This window comes from Acartia tonsa, chromosome 7 (genome assembly GCF_053477335.1).
Source record: "Acartia tonsa isolate MP-2025a chromosome 7, ASM5347733v1, whole genome shotgun sequence".
NCBI lineage: Eukaryota > Metazoa > Arthropoda > Copepoda > Calanoida > Acartiidae > Acartia > Acartia tonsa.
In genome coordinates, this window is record NC_137266.1 from 2,799,200 (window position 1) to 2,813,026 (window position 13,827).

The following is a 13,827-nucleotide window of genomic DNA, read 5'->3' on the forward strand; positions in this document are numbered from 1 at the left end:
AATATTAGTATTGTTTACAAGTTTAATCATTGTTGGATATTATTTAATTATTAAAAAAGACATGTTAGAATAGTCCTATCGATTTTGCCTGGTGATTCCTCTAACAGTTGGGTATCATTTAGAAAGCAGAGAAACTCGATAATCATTACCAGAAAGTCTGTACGTCCATTTAAAATCTGCTGATTTTTTAACATTTTGACATTTTTTTATATAGTATGATTATCCTATTCATCTGGTTTTTGGAATAATGACAACAAGGCACAGTATTATAAGCGAGGTGTCTCTATAATCAAATCCTATAAATGAAAGAATGTCCCTACTGTTTCCTAAATTTACGCAGTTTTGCATCAAATTTATGTACAATTGTGTTTAGACTCAATGTCCTGCTGTTCAAGTTCTAACACTCTACAAGTGTTATTGCTCTTTTGACCTTCCATCCTTTTGCTTTTCGATCTTCACTTTTATGGATGTTGTCATCCTTGATATGATGAGTAGATTTAATAGCATTGTAAACTTCTATCCTTATATAAAAGTAGCAGGTTGTTTGTCTGTGCAATGTGTAATAAAGTATCTTACTAATAACTGAACCAATATGGTTACCCTTTGCAGTGAAGCTTCTTACAGGTTCTAGGCCTTTTCTCTACTTCTCTAAGCTACGTTGTCTTATTTTTTCATTTGTAGCATGAATTGTAATGAGGGGAGAGAATATTGCGTATGAGAATGAATAGGGACGGCGAGTTAAATCTCTGGAATGGAGAAAATGTTCTTTAGCGGCGAACATATATTGAGTGGAGGTAAAGTGTAGAATATATTGTTATAGCGGTAGTACAAATAGGCGGCGGACAAAATTTTCAAAGGGCTTCGATCGCGATGCCACAAAAACAAAAAAAGCCTAAAATTGAACAGAGAATAATAGTTTCAGGTTAGATTTTCAAAAATCCAAAGTTGTTTTTTCTGTGGAGAGTCCTTTTAAATGGTGCAAGTATAGGTAAATTTCATATGTGTTATTTTTTCAGTGTTAACTGCACAGGAAGGCCAGAGCTCCAGCCCCCACAATCTGATACTCCTTACTGTCCCAGGTATATATAGATAGATAGATAGATAGATAGATAGATAGCTAGATAGATAGATAGATAGATAGATAGATAGATAGATAGATAGATAGATAGATAGATAGATAGATAGATAGATAAATAGATAGATAGATAGATAGATAGATAGATAGATAGATAGATAGATAGATAGATAGATAGATAGATAGATAGATAGATAGATAGATAGATAGATAGATAGATAGATAGATAGATAGATAGATAGATAGATAGATAGATAGATAGATAGATAGATAGATAGATAGATAGATAGATAGATAGATAGATAGATAGATAGATAGATAGATAAATAGATAGATAGATAGATAGATACATACATACAAAGATATATACATAGATAGATAGATACATAATAGATGGATGGATAGATACAGAATAGATAGATAGAAATCATCAATAAACAAGAAAATTGTGTAAAATATCGAAATTTGTACTATATGTAGTTGAAATTTTCGCCACTAGGAGTCTTAAAAAAAAGAGACATGTAAAACTGAAACAAATTTGAAAAAAAAAATTTACTATATAAAAGTTTTTATAAATATCAAATTTAAAACCAAATTGTTACATTTTTTTCTTACTTTTTGTAAATAAAAGAAATAAGCAGTATTTTACATTTTAAAATATTAATTTAGATTGTTGGGCTTAACTCATACTATTACGACCTACTTTACCAAGTGTTTTTATCAAGAATTTCTATAAGCGCAGATTTAATATATCAGCGTTATCTATAAATCTAAGTAGATATAAGTCTCTATGCCTGGATCTTAAGATCTTAGTTACCACTGAACCGTTTGGGTTCTCCTCTTAAAGTAATAAAGATAGATAGATATATCTTTATAAACATAGATAAATATATATAGCTATATGAATAGATAGATGAATAAATGAAATAATAGTTACTAAATGGGTCTAAAGAAATATGAAATGGTTGCTGTATGTTATGATATTTTAGAGATCTAGTTCCAAATATATATTTTATTAATTATTACATCATACTATGTGTCTAAAAGAAACATTATATACTAAAGTCAAAATGCTAAATTTATTGTGTTTGGAACCAGCTTTTGACAAATGATGTGTTATGCATTTCATAGAGGAATATTGAAAATAAAAAATGGTCTTTACAAATATGAAATAGAAACTGCAAAGGAACATTATTTGTCTGCCTGTAATTTTATATTTCAAACATTATACTACATATATATTGTAGCAATTTGTCATGTCATAATTTTATATATTTATAATTAAAGAACCTATTATAACATACAAAATTACCCTTTCTGTAGATTAAAATTATGAATGGAAAATTGTTACAAACTTTTAAAGAAAAACAACGGACAAAACGTTTATTTGACAACGAATGGAAGGTTGTGCATCACTAGTAAAATGTAGGTTTTTTAGCCAAAAAGAGGAATACTCTGGAAATTCGACCTGTTATCATTTATTTATACCTAAATAGAGAGCACCAAGTCTTTATTTAAATCATAAGTGCATAGCCTAATTTTTTTCATATTTTTATATTTTATACCTTATAAAACCCTCTATTTTCCAAAAATCTAACATCATTTCAACAAGTTTTATTCATTTATTTTATATGAAGTTCTTTTAAATCCACAATAATATTTGTTTTTTTTTGTATAGAAATATAATTTAATTAATTAAGATAGCATTCAAGATTTAAAATAAATTTCAAAATATATAAAGATTTCAAAAAAATTGTTATAGCAATTCAGATTCTCATACAGGACAATCAAACATTTACATATAACACAGTAAATGTAAATATTTTAAATGTCAAAACAAAATTGAAGTAAATTTGTTGAAAAACGAGTACGGACATTCTGGTAACGATTATACAGTTGCTACGTTTTCTAAATAAATACTTAACTACTAAAGGAATCACCATACAAAGTTTGAAATCAATAGGACAATTCTAACATGCCTAAGTTAACAAGGAAAAAACTATATGGACGAGCGAACGGACCGACACTATTTTTAGAACAGTTTTGCTTTTAATAGACACATCACTTTGAATTTATAATTCATAATTACAAATATGTTTTACAAGTATTACAAAGACCTGTTAGTTCCTTCATTTGCACTAGATTTTCAAGAACAAACAACGTTTCATTTTTCTCTTAATCTTGGCAATTCTTGCCTTTTCTTTCACAAATTATTTTGGATCTTTTACATGATCTATTGCAAACTATGGCATGTTTGTTATTATGAAACAATCAAACTAAGAATAAATTTTATTACTAAAAAGCTTCCCGGATTTTTCATATTTTGACTTGCGGATTTTTTTAATGATTTTCTTAGGTTAAAAACACATTTTTACAGCTTTTTTTCAAGAAAAAATATACTCAAGTTCAAATGCAATTTATTCTTTAGGCTATGCACTTATGATTTAAATAAAGACGTGGGGCTCTCTTTTTAGGTATAAATAAATTATATCAGTTCGAATTTCCAGAGTATTCCTCTTTGTGGCTAAAAAACCTACATTTTACTAGTGTGCATATAGAACTTTGGGTACCAGTATAATTTCCAGTGCAATGTCCCCTACCTTCTTTAATTGTATAATTGCAGCACTGGCAAAAAATTTGGATTGGTATGTATACACTCACAGCAATAATTGTAATATACTGAAGATGTATTTTTGTTTACCATGATTGGGGGTAAACAACAATGTATAATCCATATGATAAATTCACTGAGTGAAAAAGTCCTAGATACTTCTTAGTTATTTATTGAAATATATTTCAGTGAACATTGTATCCTCTTCAGTCTATATGTTATAGATCATATTAATTTAATTTACAGATTAAAAGATAAGTAAAATTAAAAAGTTTTCTAAAACTATAAAGGCAGAAAGTTAAAATCTAAAGTTGTATCCTTTAAGATCCCTGTTTTAAGGGACTTTTTATTTTAGGAAGAATGGATATTTCGCAGACCCTGATCCAGAAGTTTGTGATGTTTTCTATTTCTGTGTGGATGGTATCCCAAACAAAGTTACCTGCCCAAGGAACATTCAATGATTTAATAAACCTTCCAGTACGGCTTCGAAACCGATTAATATCAGCTGTATTATAAATGGTTATCAGTCATACTGAAAAATCATGTATAGCATTTTATTTTCCACGAATATTGGAATAAGAATCATAAAATTGGCTTTAAAATTTATTATCTGCGGAAAGCTGTCTATAAATAACTATGAACTATTTCAATTCTTGATTATGGGAACCTAATTTCTATTACTATTATGCAACTCATAGATAAAATCACAATCCTCCCTATAAATTGTATAAGAAGAAAAATGAAATTAAAATGTGTTCTTTTCCCAGCAAGCATTTATGTAAGCTAAAAGGTTAAAGTCTTTTTCTTACAAATATAACAAATCTAAAGATATACAAATTTTATTACTTTCATTATAATCTAATTTTCTTAAAGAAAAAAAAATTCCTAAAATGACTTATCCCTTACAGATATATGTTTAGTTGGTTGAATAAATGATAGTTTAAACTCTATATATGCCCCACTATATACCAAATGCAGACCTTTAAATACTTAATGATAGAGGTTTTGAAAGGGTAACCCAAAAATTTTATAATTGAAACACATACATATTTTATAAATATACTAAAAAAGTTGTTAATTTTTATATAAAATTTCATGTATTGATAAGAAATATTTTACATTTTTTATTGTATCTATTTATTTTTTTATTAAAAATCGAAATACTTGTACTTCTTTGATTCTGATAAAAAACATTGTTAAAAAAACAAAAGAATGGTTGCATAATAAAAAAAATAATATAGGAACAGAGTTTTCATAATATATATATATTGATTTAAAATAAGGATAATATTTGAATACACGTACAAAAATTTTGATAAAAATATAAAAATAATATTTCTGCTAACCTTGTTTACATAGCAATTTCTTAAACTATTTGATATTATGTAATTACAGTATATTTCACAAAAGTGATAGCTTGTAACTGTGTTGTCATACTTATAAAACCAAATGTCTTCAGAACCCTTATGTATTGAGTCCAATATTCAGATAACCTTACTTTGATAATAGTTTTATATATATTCAATAAACTGGATGCCAATACAGATTATTTAGAGAAGTTTTTTTCCTCAAATGCCTAGCTGTCTGTCTAATAGCCTGCTGTTTTTTTTGTCTGTAAAACGTTTTATATCAATATATGTCTATTTATGTCTTTCTCCTATTTAACTGTCTATATCTTATCTATCTGTCTAGCTTCTGTTTGTCTCCTATATAGCTGTCATTCTCCACTCAATAAATAAATTTTAGTCTGTCCACCTATGAATCACGAAACTCTGAATCTATCTGTGAAAAAGTATAACAAGCTTATCTATTAGTTTAAATATTGGTTCTATCTGTTTGTCTGTTTTTTTTTATATTGAAGCAGAATTGGAGATTTAAAAATCATCTACCTATAAAAAACAAATGAAATTTGAAATGAAAATATTAAAAATAAAATAAAAAATGTAGGTTTTTTTTTCTTGAAGGTTGAAAATTGTGTCAACAGAAAGCCTCCAAGTTTAGTATTGAATACCTGTATCTAATCCTCCATGTAATACTTGTAGATATAAGGACTCAAGGACAAAGGATAGTCTTTCTGGGCAACAATTCTAGGAAAATCACGAAACCTACTCTGAAAACCTTATAGGGTACAGAGCAAAAGAGAAGGTGCAACATACTTGTATTTTGTAGTATTGTTCAATTCATAAAGTATAATATCACCAAACCTCACCTCATTAACCGTCTGTTTTTAGAATCAAAACAAAGGCTTCTTACTAAACAATTTAGAATTAGGGAGATTTAAAAAATATTTTATAATACTTCCTGAAATTAAAATCTTTACATTTATTTCTTATTCATGATATTTGTAACTGTTTACAAACAAAAACAAAATATTTCACCAAATTTCTAATCAAAAGCACTTTGATTAACACCTTGATTAACCCCTCGAGGCAGGTTAAAGCAATAGTTTCAAAATGATTCAATAACTAAAAAATATCTCACTATATAAATCTATAAAAAAAAGAAATTGGACAAATTCAACCCTAACGAATTGGATCTTTACAGAAAAATTGAAAAGAATTAGAAAATAATCTAACTTATGCATAAAGCTTAAAATTAAATTAATTGTTCATTACTTATTAAACAAGGATGACACCATCTATGAGAACAAAGCTCTGAAACAGTAGGACAAATGGACATTAACACTTGTAGAATTTCAGAACTGAATAATCAGAATATAAATGTATTAGAGTCGAAGCAAAATTGTAAGTAAAAACTGCTTGATAAAGGATAATGTTTATGGACATACTCACATTTCTGGGACATGATTATAGAGTTGCTTCGCTTATAATAATGTACTTTGTTGTCACAGGAATCACATAAAAATTTGTCCATGTTTAAAATGGACATACGGACATTCTGGTAACGATTATGGAGTTGCTACGCTTGCTAAATCATACCTACAGGAATCACCTGCAAAGTTTTAAAATGATAGGACAATTCTAACATGCCTATGGACTGACCAATCCTAATTATAGAAAAGCTTCTCTTTGAAAAAAAATAACCCTAAAATATAAAATACTAAATTCTATTTGAACATCAACTTAATCTAAAATAAGCTAAAAAAGCATATATTGGTGCTTTACCACAAAGTTGCCTATCAAGCACTGTTCCCCTCCTTTTAGATTTTTTTTTGGTTACCTTTGCTATAACAAAAGGACTAGTGCCCCTTTGATCGTTTTCAATTTGCTTTACATTAATGGTAGGGAAATGGTGGGGCTCTGTGCTCTACAAGGCACTTTGGGGGAAATTACCCATATTTTAAATGATTAAAAAAGTTTGTAAGTTGTAATATTTAGAGAAGATTAGTAGTTTTTAGGTTTAATTATTGCAGTACTTAATAAATCATGATTTCAGGGAAGCTTTTTTATTTTACTTTCCTAATTCGCCACTTTCCTCCAACGTGTTTAGCCATTAGATACAAGAAGTTGCCAAGAAAGTCAAAATTAAACTACAACAAATATCATAAAATGTATGATTGTGAAAATACATAGATATGTAGTTCAGAATTTTATTGCTAGGTGTCGTAAAAACTTTTTTTGAATTTAAATTTGTAAATGAGATAAATATTTAAACAATCTTAAATATTTTTGAAAGTATTACAGCTATCCACTCTTTAGAATTTTTAATAAATTTATTCACTATTTAACATATAATTTACGAGTAGTTTATGATTTAGATAAAATACCTAAAAGTTGTAAAAAAGCTTTAAGTTTGCTCATACATCTTTAAACTGAATGTGCAGACAAACTCTGACAATCCTTTTAGCATGGCTTTTAGTAAACAGAGCAAAAAGTATTAAAATAATGCTTGAGTTTCTTATCAAATTCTGCTTAAAGTTGCTTTATCTCATCATCAAGTTTAAACTGGAAATCTAAGAAATCAGCTCTAAAGCATTGTTTGCCAGAATAGCCTTCCCTTGTCCCTGATAAGGACTTAACTAGGATAAGGGTGGAGCTATACACAAAAGCTAAAAAGATATTGCACAAAAAAAGATACCTGCACACTCAGCTAAAGGGAATAATATTCTGAAAAGGATTATGCAAAGATAAATGATTGTCATTTGAATATAATCACAGTTTTATTATATGCATTTTAAGATTTATTCTCTTAGATTTTAGTATAAAAACTTAATTTATTTTAACCATAGAAAAATACACAATTGGAAACATTAAACAATAACACTATGTTTAACCTGACCTAATCCAATTCATTTACATTACTGTACACATTGCAAAAAATCCTAAACTAGTTTTAAGAATTGTCTTCCCCCTGCAATCTGCAATCCCAATGTACTCAATTCACTTCTTTTTATCTAAACTTTTATTTTTTTTTGTAACTTAGACTTTTTATTTTTACAGATTATGTAAGGCTTTTAGGTTAGGCTAAAAGTTCCAAGTTGAACTTAAATGCAGTAAGAATAAAGTCTTAAAATACAAATTATAAACCATCTACCCAAAGTGTTTGTTCAGAAATTAAATCATTGTATGAAATCTGTAGTGGATTGATTTTTGATCCTAAGAGAGGACAATGTGGATGGTCTGATCAAACTGACAGGTAAATCTTTTTCCAGTATGGCTTCAAAACTAATTATTATCCTCTGGATTAGTATTGGTTCTTAGCCGTACTAAAAAATCATGTATTGCTTCGTTTTACAAAAATTTTTCCAAAAATTTTAAAATAAAAATCATAGAATAAATACAAGTTTTGTTATCCTGGGCTTCATCTCCTCGGGATTAACAGAACTGATTTTAATCTTATTTTTTCATTTTAATATTCACAGAAAGCTGTCTATAATAGCTGTGTTAAAAAGATATTATCTATCTATTCTTTGGGTCATCATAGCTAGTTTCATCATGTAGACAGATAGGCTATCCATACTTCTATCTATCTGTTTGTGTCAATTTATCTATTCCTAGAACTTTTTGATTAAAAATATATTTAGATAGAATATATCTATCCATCAATTTATCCAGATTCTAAGAATCTATAGATGTATCAAGTTTTCTTTCTATCTATTCATAACATTCTGAATTCTAAAAAAATAACATCCAACAAAATAAGATTTGTTTTCTATCTAGTTTTCTTATCATACATCTTTAAAACTTTAACTACTTGTCTATCAATAATTATATTTGTTTTTATTTTAGAAAGGGATGCAGATCCAAGGATCTCTTTGAATTCCAGTGTCCTAACCAAGATTTAAACAATGTAGATCATAGCAGACATGTTGATCCTGAATGTAAGTATAAATAAATCTGCATCTTTCTAACCAAAGGTCTATCTATCTGTCCATCTGTCTATCAGTATGTATTTATCCATCATACTATTTATCAATTTAGAACATAGCCAGTATCCAGTATTTATCAGTACATCTGTGTATCTATCTATTAATCTACAAAGATTTATTTATCTATCAAAATATCCATCTATTTATCTATCTATTTATCTATCTATCTATTTATCTATCTATCTATCTATCTATCTATATATCTATCTATCTATCTATCTATCTATCTATCTATCTATCTATCTATCTATCTATCTATCTATCTATCCATCTATCTATCTATCAATCATATATCTAGCTATGCTAATGTCTATCTATATGTCCATCCATAAGTTTATCTATTTATCTAATTTCAGCCTGTACCGAATTCTTCCTGTGCATACAGGGACGTCCCAGAAAGTCTGGCTGCTCCAAAGGCCTTGTTTACAATGATAATACTACCTCATGTGAAAGGTAGAAATTTTAGCAGCACTGCAATTCTATAATTCACTTTGTCTGTCCATTAACAAAGCTTTGAGAGTAATATATGAATTTAGGATAGACAGCTAAAAATTTGTTGAAAACTTTTCTTAATATGATTTACCACATATTCTCTCTCGTTTTAAACATTGTTTGTTTGTCCAACATGATTGTTTTATTCTTTGCTACTTATGGATGTTGTCATCCTTGTTTTAACCTGTGTTAATATTTGGTTAGGATTTTCTCAATCAATGAGCAAACCGTGTCGGTTTGTCGGCCATGCTCCAAATACATACAGTTTTTTTCTTATAAAGGTTTCTTCATTTATTTATTTGATTGATTCTGAACATTTGCTTTATAATCTAATTTGTCCGTTTGTCCTTTGCTACTTATGAAGTTGTCATCCTTGTTTTAAATCTGTTTTAATATTTAGACAAGATACTCTTGAAGATTTCCATCCTTGCAGGAACCATTTCAACCAAACTTATCTTGGTAAGCTTTTAATTTTTTTAGTAGCACAGCTTCTCTCTAAGCAGGATAAATGTGTAGGTAAGGTAATTATGTGTTACTTTTCAATGTGATCTACTACATGCTTATATCATTTCCATATTTATATTTACAACCTTTTCCAATTAAAGTCTCTACATAATTTGAAACTAAGATTAATTCTTTCTCATATTAGTTAAGGTGTGTCCCGACTCTTTATTTTTGAGGAAAATGCTTATATAGCCAACCCCTTCCCTGCTATCTTAGAAATTATAAGAGGCATCAGTACTAACTAAAACCTAAACTTGCTAAAAAAAATAGAAAGAGTGAAATTAATTATAACGCCCTTATTTACTGTTTAAAACGGTAGAAAGATACATAATTGGTCAAAGTTGTATAATAACAATAACCAATTATATGTAAAAAAAAATATGTATTTAGATAATGTTTTGAAAGAGACTACATCCTTGATTGCTTCTACAATAATTTACAATAATAATCTTAAAATTCACCATAATGATAGTAGAAGTATTGAATTTAATAGTTTAGCTTATTTATTTCAAAACATGGGTATGTTTGTAATTGTCATTTTTGCACTTTTTATTGATATTTTAACAAAAATGTTTTGATATTCTTGTATTGATTTGGATGTGAATTTTATTCTTTAGATTAATTAATAGCTTTTCAAGTTAAAGCCTTTTACATAGTTTCAGACCAGTTCAGGTGCTGCAGACCTCCAGGTTGTATCTGGAAGGGTAAAAATAAAGAATACACTTTTTTTTGAAGAGTTAGAGGTCAACTTATAAAACAAAATTTGCATCTTTTATCTTCAAATGTGTAAATAATATTCAAATAAATGTATATTTGGTTTTAAAAGTTGACCTCTAACCCTTTAATTTTTTTACCTGTCCTTAGACAACCTGGAGGCTTGCAGTACCTGAACCTGGAGTCCAAATAACTTATCCTCTCACTCCTAATACAAAGTGTATAACTACTGTTTAAGCAAAAGTGTCAGAACCCCCCCCCCCCCCCATCCTTAATGAGAATCTTAACTTTATTCCGTTAGGCCAAATTTAATCTTTATTCTTTGAAGGGGCGGCTTATACAGCTTCATCCTCCGCTTTATCAGAAACTATTAGAGATATTAAGACTACTTAAACCTTAAAATATTAAGATCATAACGATTAAAAGGTGAGTAATTATACAAAGTTGCCTTAAACTTCATCTATCAACCTATATTATTAGTAAATAAATCTATGTATTTAGATCTTGTTTTGAAAGAGACTACATCCACGATTGCTTCTACGATAATCGAAAATGACAATCATAAAATTCATATCAGAATTCACCATAATAATAGGAAAACTAACGTTGAAAATGTTTTTAATGATTCTGCTTCTTATAACCAAAGCATTTCGCTGTATTTATTTGTTTATTTGGTAATTTTTAATGTTCATTAAATTTATATTTATGTGCTTTTTTGGTTGTGATTTTTATGCTTTAGATTAATAAATATTTTGAAAAAATGTTTTTTATTTATTTACTGTTCAATTGAATTATTAACCAGGCATAAAAATTACAATTAAATAGGTTGAAAATATACCCAACAGCCAAAATATATTAATAACTGGAATTTGGCTTCCTTTAAAAGTTTAATTAAAAAAGTACAGACGTTTGGAGATTTTTAAACAGACAGGATGAAAGATAAACAATCAAACAGACAGACAGACACAGCACACATTGTTAAATCCAATATTATCTACATAAAATAAAATCTGTTTTCTGAGATCAAAAAAATTGTTTAAATCTAATACTTCAATAATATTATTCTTTGAAGGATTTAGACAAAAATATTTGAATATTGATTTGAATTTAAATTTGGTATAGATTGAGTTTAGAGTATGAGGATAAAAACATCCATAATAGTGATGCTCAATAATCATAAAAAGAAAAAAATATCGGAGAGCGGAAATTTGACTGTAAATTTCGCTGGTAACCAAAGTTTTAAGATAATGCTCTCTCCTTAATTTCGGTCCTTTTATTTAATCTTGATTGCTTGGTAGAAACTAGCCGTATCCAAACTTTTCAAACAAAAATTGTAATCTTTTAGTACATAGTAGAGGTAGTTAAGTTTATCATTATTGGGGGTGCACACTAATTTTTGTCCATTGTCTTATACCTTGAGATATAAACTACCTTAACTATATTTAGAAAAGCTTCGCTTTTAAAAATTTATTTGAAATACCTTTAACAATATATAAAATAACATCCATTTATTTATACAGTAAGGGAGTTGAATCCATTTTTATAGAAGCAGAAACATAATCTATGATTATGGTTTGGACCCTCTAAAACTGTAATCTACCTTTCCACTTTCCCCTCTCTCGGTGAAGATATCTTCAACGCCGATATGTTTTTTGAAATGTAAGATTCTACTTTCCCTTCTCTTGGTGAAGATATCTTCAATGCCGATACGATTTTTGAAATGTAAGATTCCACTTTCCCCTCTCTTGGTAAAGATATCTTCAACGCCGATACGATTTTTGAAATGTAAGATTCCACTTTTGACTCTCTTGGTGAAGATATCTTCAACAAGAGAGACAAAAGTGGAATCTTATATTTCAAAAATCGTATCGGCGTTGAAGATATCTTCACCAAGAGAGGGGAAAGTGGAAGGGTAGATTACAGTTTTAGAGGGTCCAAACCATAATCATAGATTATGTTTCTGCTTCTATAAAAATGGATTCAACTCCCTAACTGTTATATCTTTAATATCTTGAGACAAAATATCTAAATATTGATTTGATAAAAACAAAATCTTGAAAGCTGGACAATTGAGTTTTTACATGTAATATTGTCGGTAACAAAGGTATAAGACAATGTACGATAAAATTATTTAACCCACCCCTCCTCCAACCATATGAAACACTTCAAAAAGATTAAAATTATTGGCGGTTAAGTGTGTAAAATGTTAATTTAAACTATTCAATCATAATTCAATCTTTAAGTTAAATAATGGCAGAAACATGTTTATGATTTTTGGTGGACAATATACTTATTTTCTACATATTAAAGCATTATTCATATTCAAGAATAAAATCATTTTGATAGAAGTTGAATATAAAATTTCTGTAACTTGACTAAAATCGATATTCAAAATCTGTAAAACAATCCTAATGGCTTATGTTTTTTTTGTTAAAAGAGACCATTGTTGACACATAATCATATGTTGATGTTCTCTGAAATCCTAAAAAAACTAATTACCCAAGAAATCTAGAAAAAAAATCAATTTTTAGATGAAGTACTACCCAAGCCTTTGCCTTCAAGATTGCCATCAAGAGAGGGTTTCAACCAGGAGAGAAGAAATCGTCCAAACACGGTAAACTATATAATATCTATCTAACAAGGATGACAACATCCAAAAGAATATGGATGGACAAACAAAATTTTTTGGAACATATATTTAGTTCTTGTAACAGATATATAGTATAGATATCTATACAGACAACTACCTCCCTTTAAAGACCTCTTGTGTCTGCTTCTAAATTATTTTCTGCCACTTGGCTGTGTTAATATAAGCGAAACCATTAGTTGATTTACAATGACTCAATAAAAAGATTACACAAGGCGGTTGCGATGGGGTGATAATAGTTATTTAACCCTTTCTCATTCTAGTGTTTTACTCTAATGTTCTGGTTATAAAAGGGGAAGGAACAGAAAAAAAACTAGATTGATAAGATAAAACCTTTATATGTATACTTAGTGTAACAAGACAGACAGACGGACAAAGTTAGTTATATACTAGATTAGTAAGGGAAATCTTTACATTAAATGGCATCTGTCTCAATTGAACTTTGAACAGTAGTC

At 28.4% G+C, this 13,827-nt stretch overlaps 1 protein-coding gene across 6 annotated transcripts in view; it reads left to right on the plus strand.

Moving 5' to 3' along the window:
• The window catches only part of LOC145324654 (uncharacterized), a 45,062-nt gene that overhangs the window by 20,872 nt on the left and 10,363 nt on the right, over positions 1 to 13,827 (plus strand). For all 6 annotated transcript variants that reach the window (XM_080167237.1, XM_080167238.1, XM_080167240.1 and 3 more), the window contains exons 4-10: positions 1,017 to 1,079; positions 4,042 to 4,132; positions 8,224 to 8,282; positions 8,876 to 8,967; positions 9,372 to 9,468; positions 9,908 to 9,966; positions 13,257 to 13,339. In XM_080167237.1, coding sequence (XP_080023363.1) covers positions 1,017 to 1,079; positions 4,042 to 4,132; positions 8,224 to 8,282; positions 8,876 to 8,967; positions 9,372 to 9,468; positions 9,908 to 9,966; positions 13,257 to 13,339 — 544 coding nt within the window. The remainder of the gene's footprint in view (positions 1 to 1,016; positions 1,080 to 4,041; positions 4,133 to 8,223; positions 8,283 to 8,875; positions 8,968 to 9,371; positions 9,469 to 9,907; positions 9,967 to 13,256; positions 13,340 to 13,827) is intronic.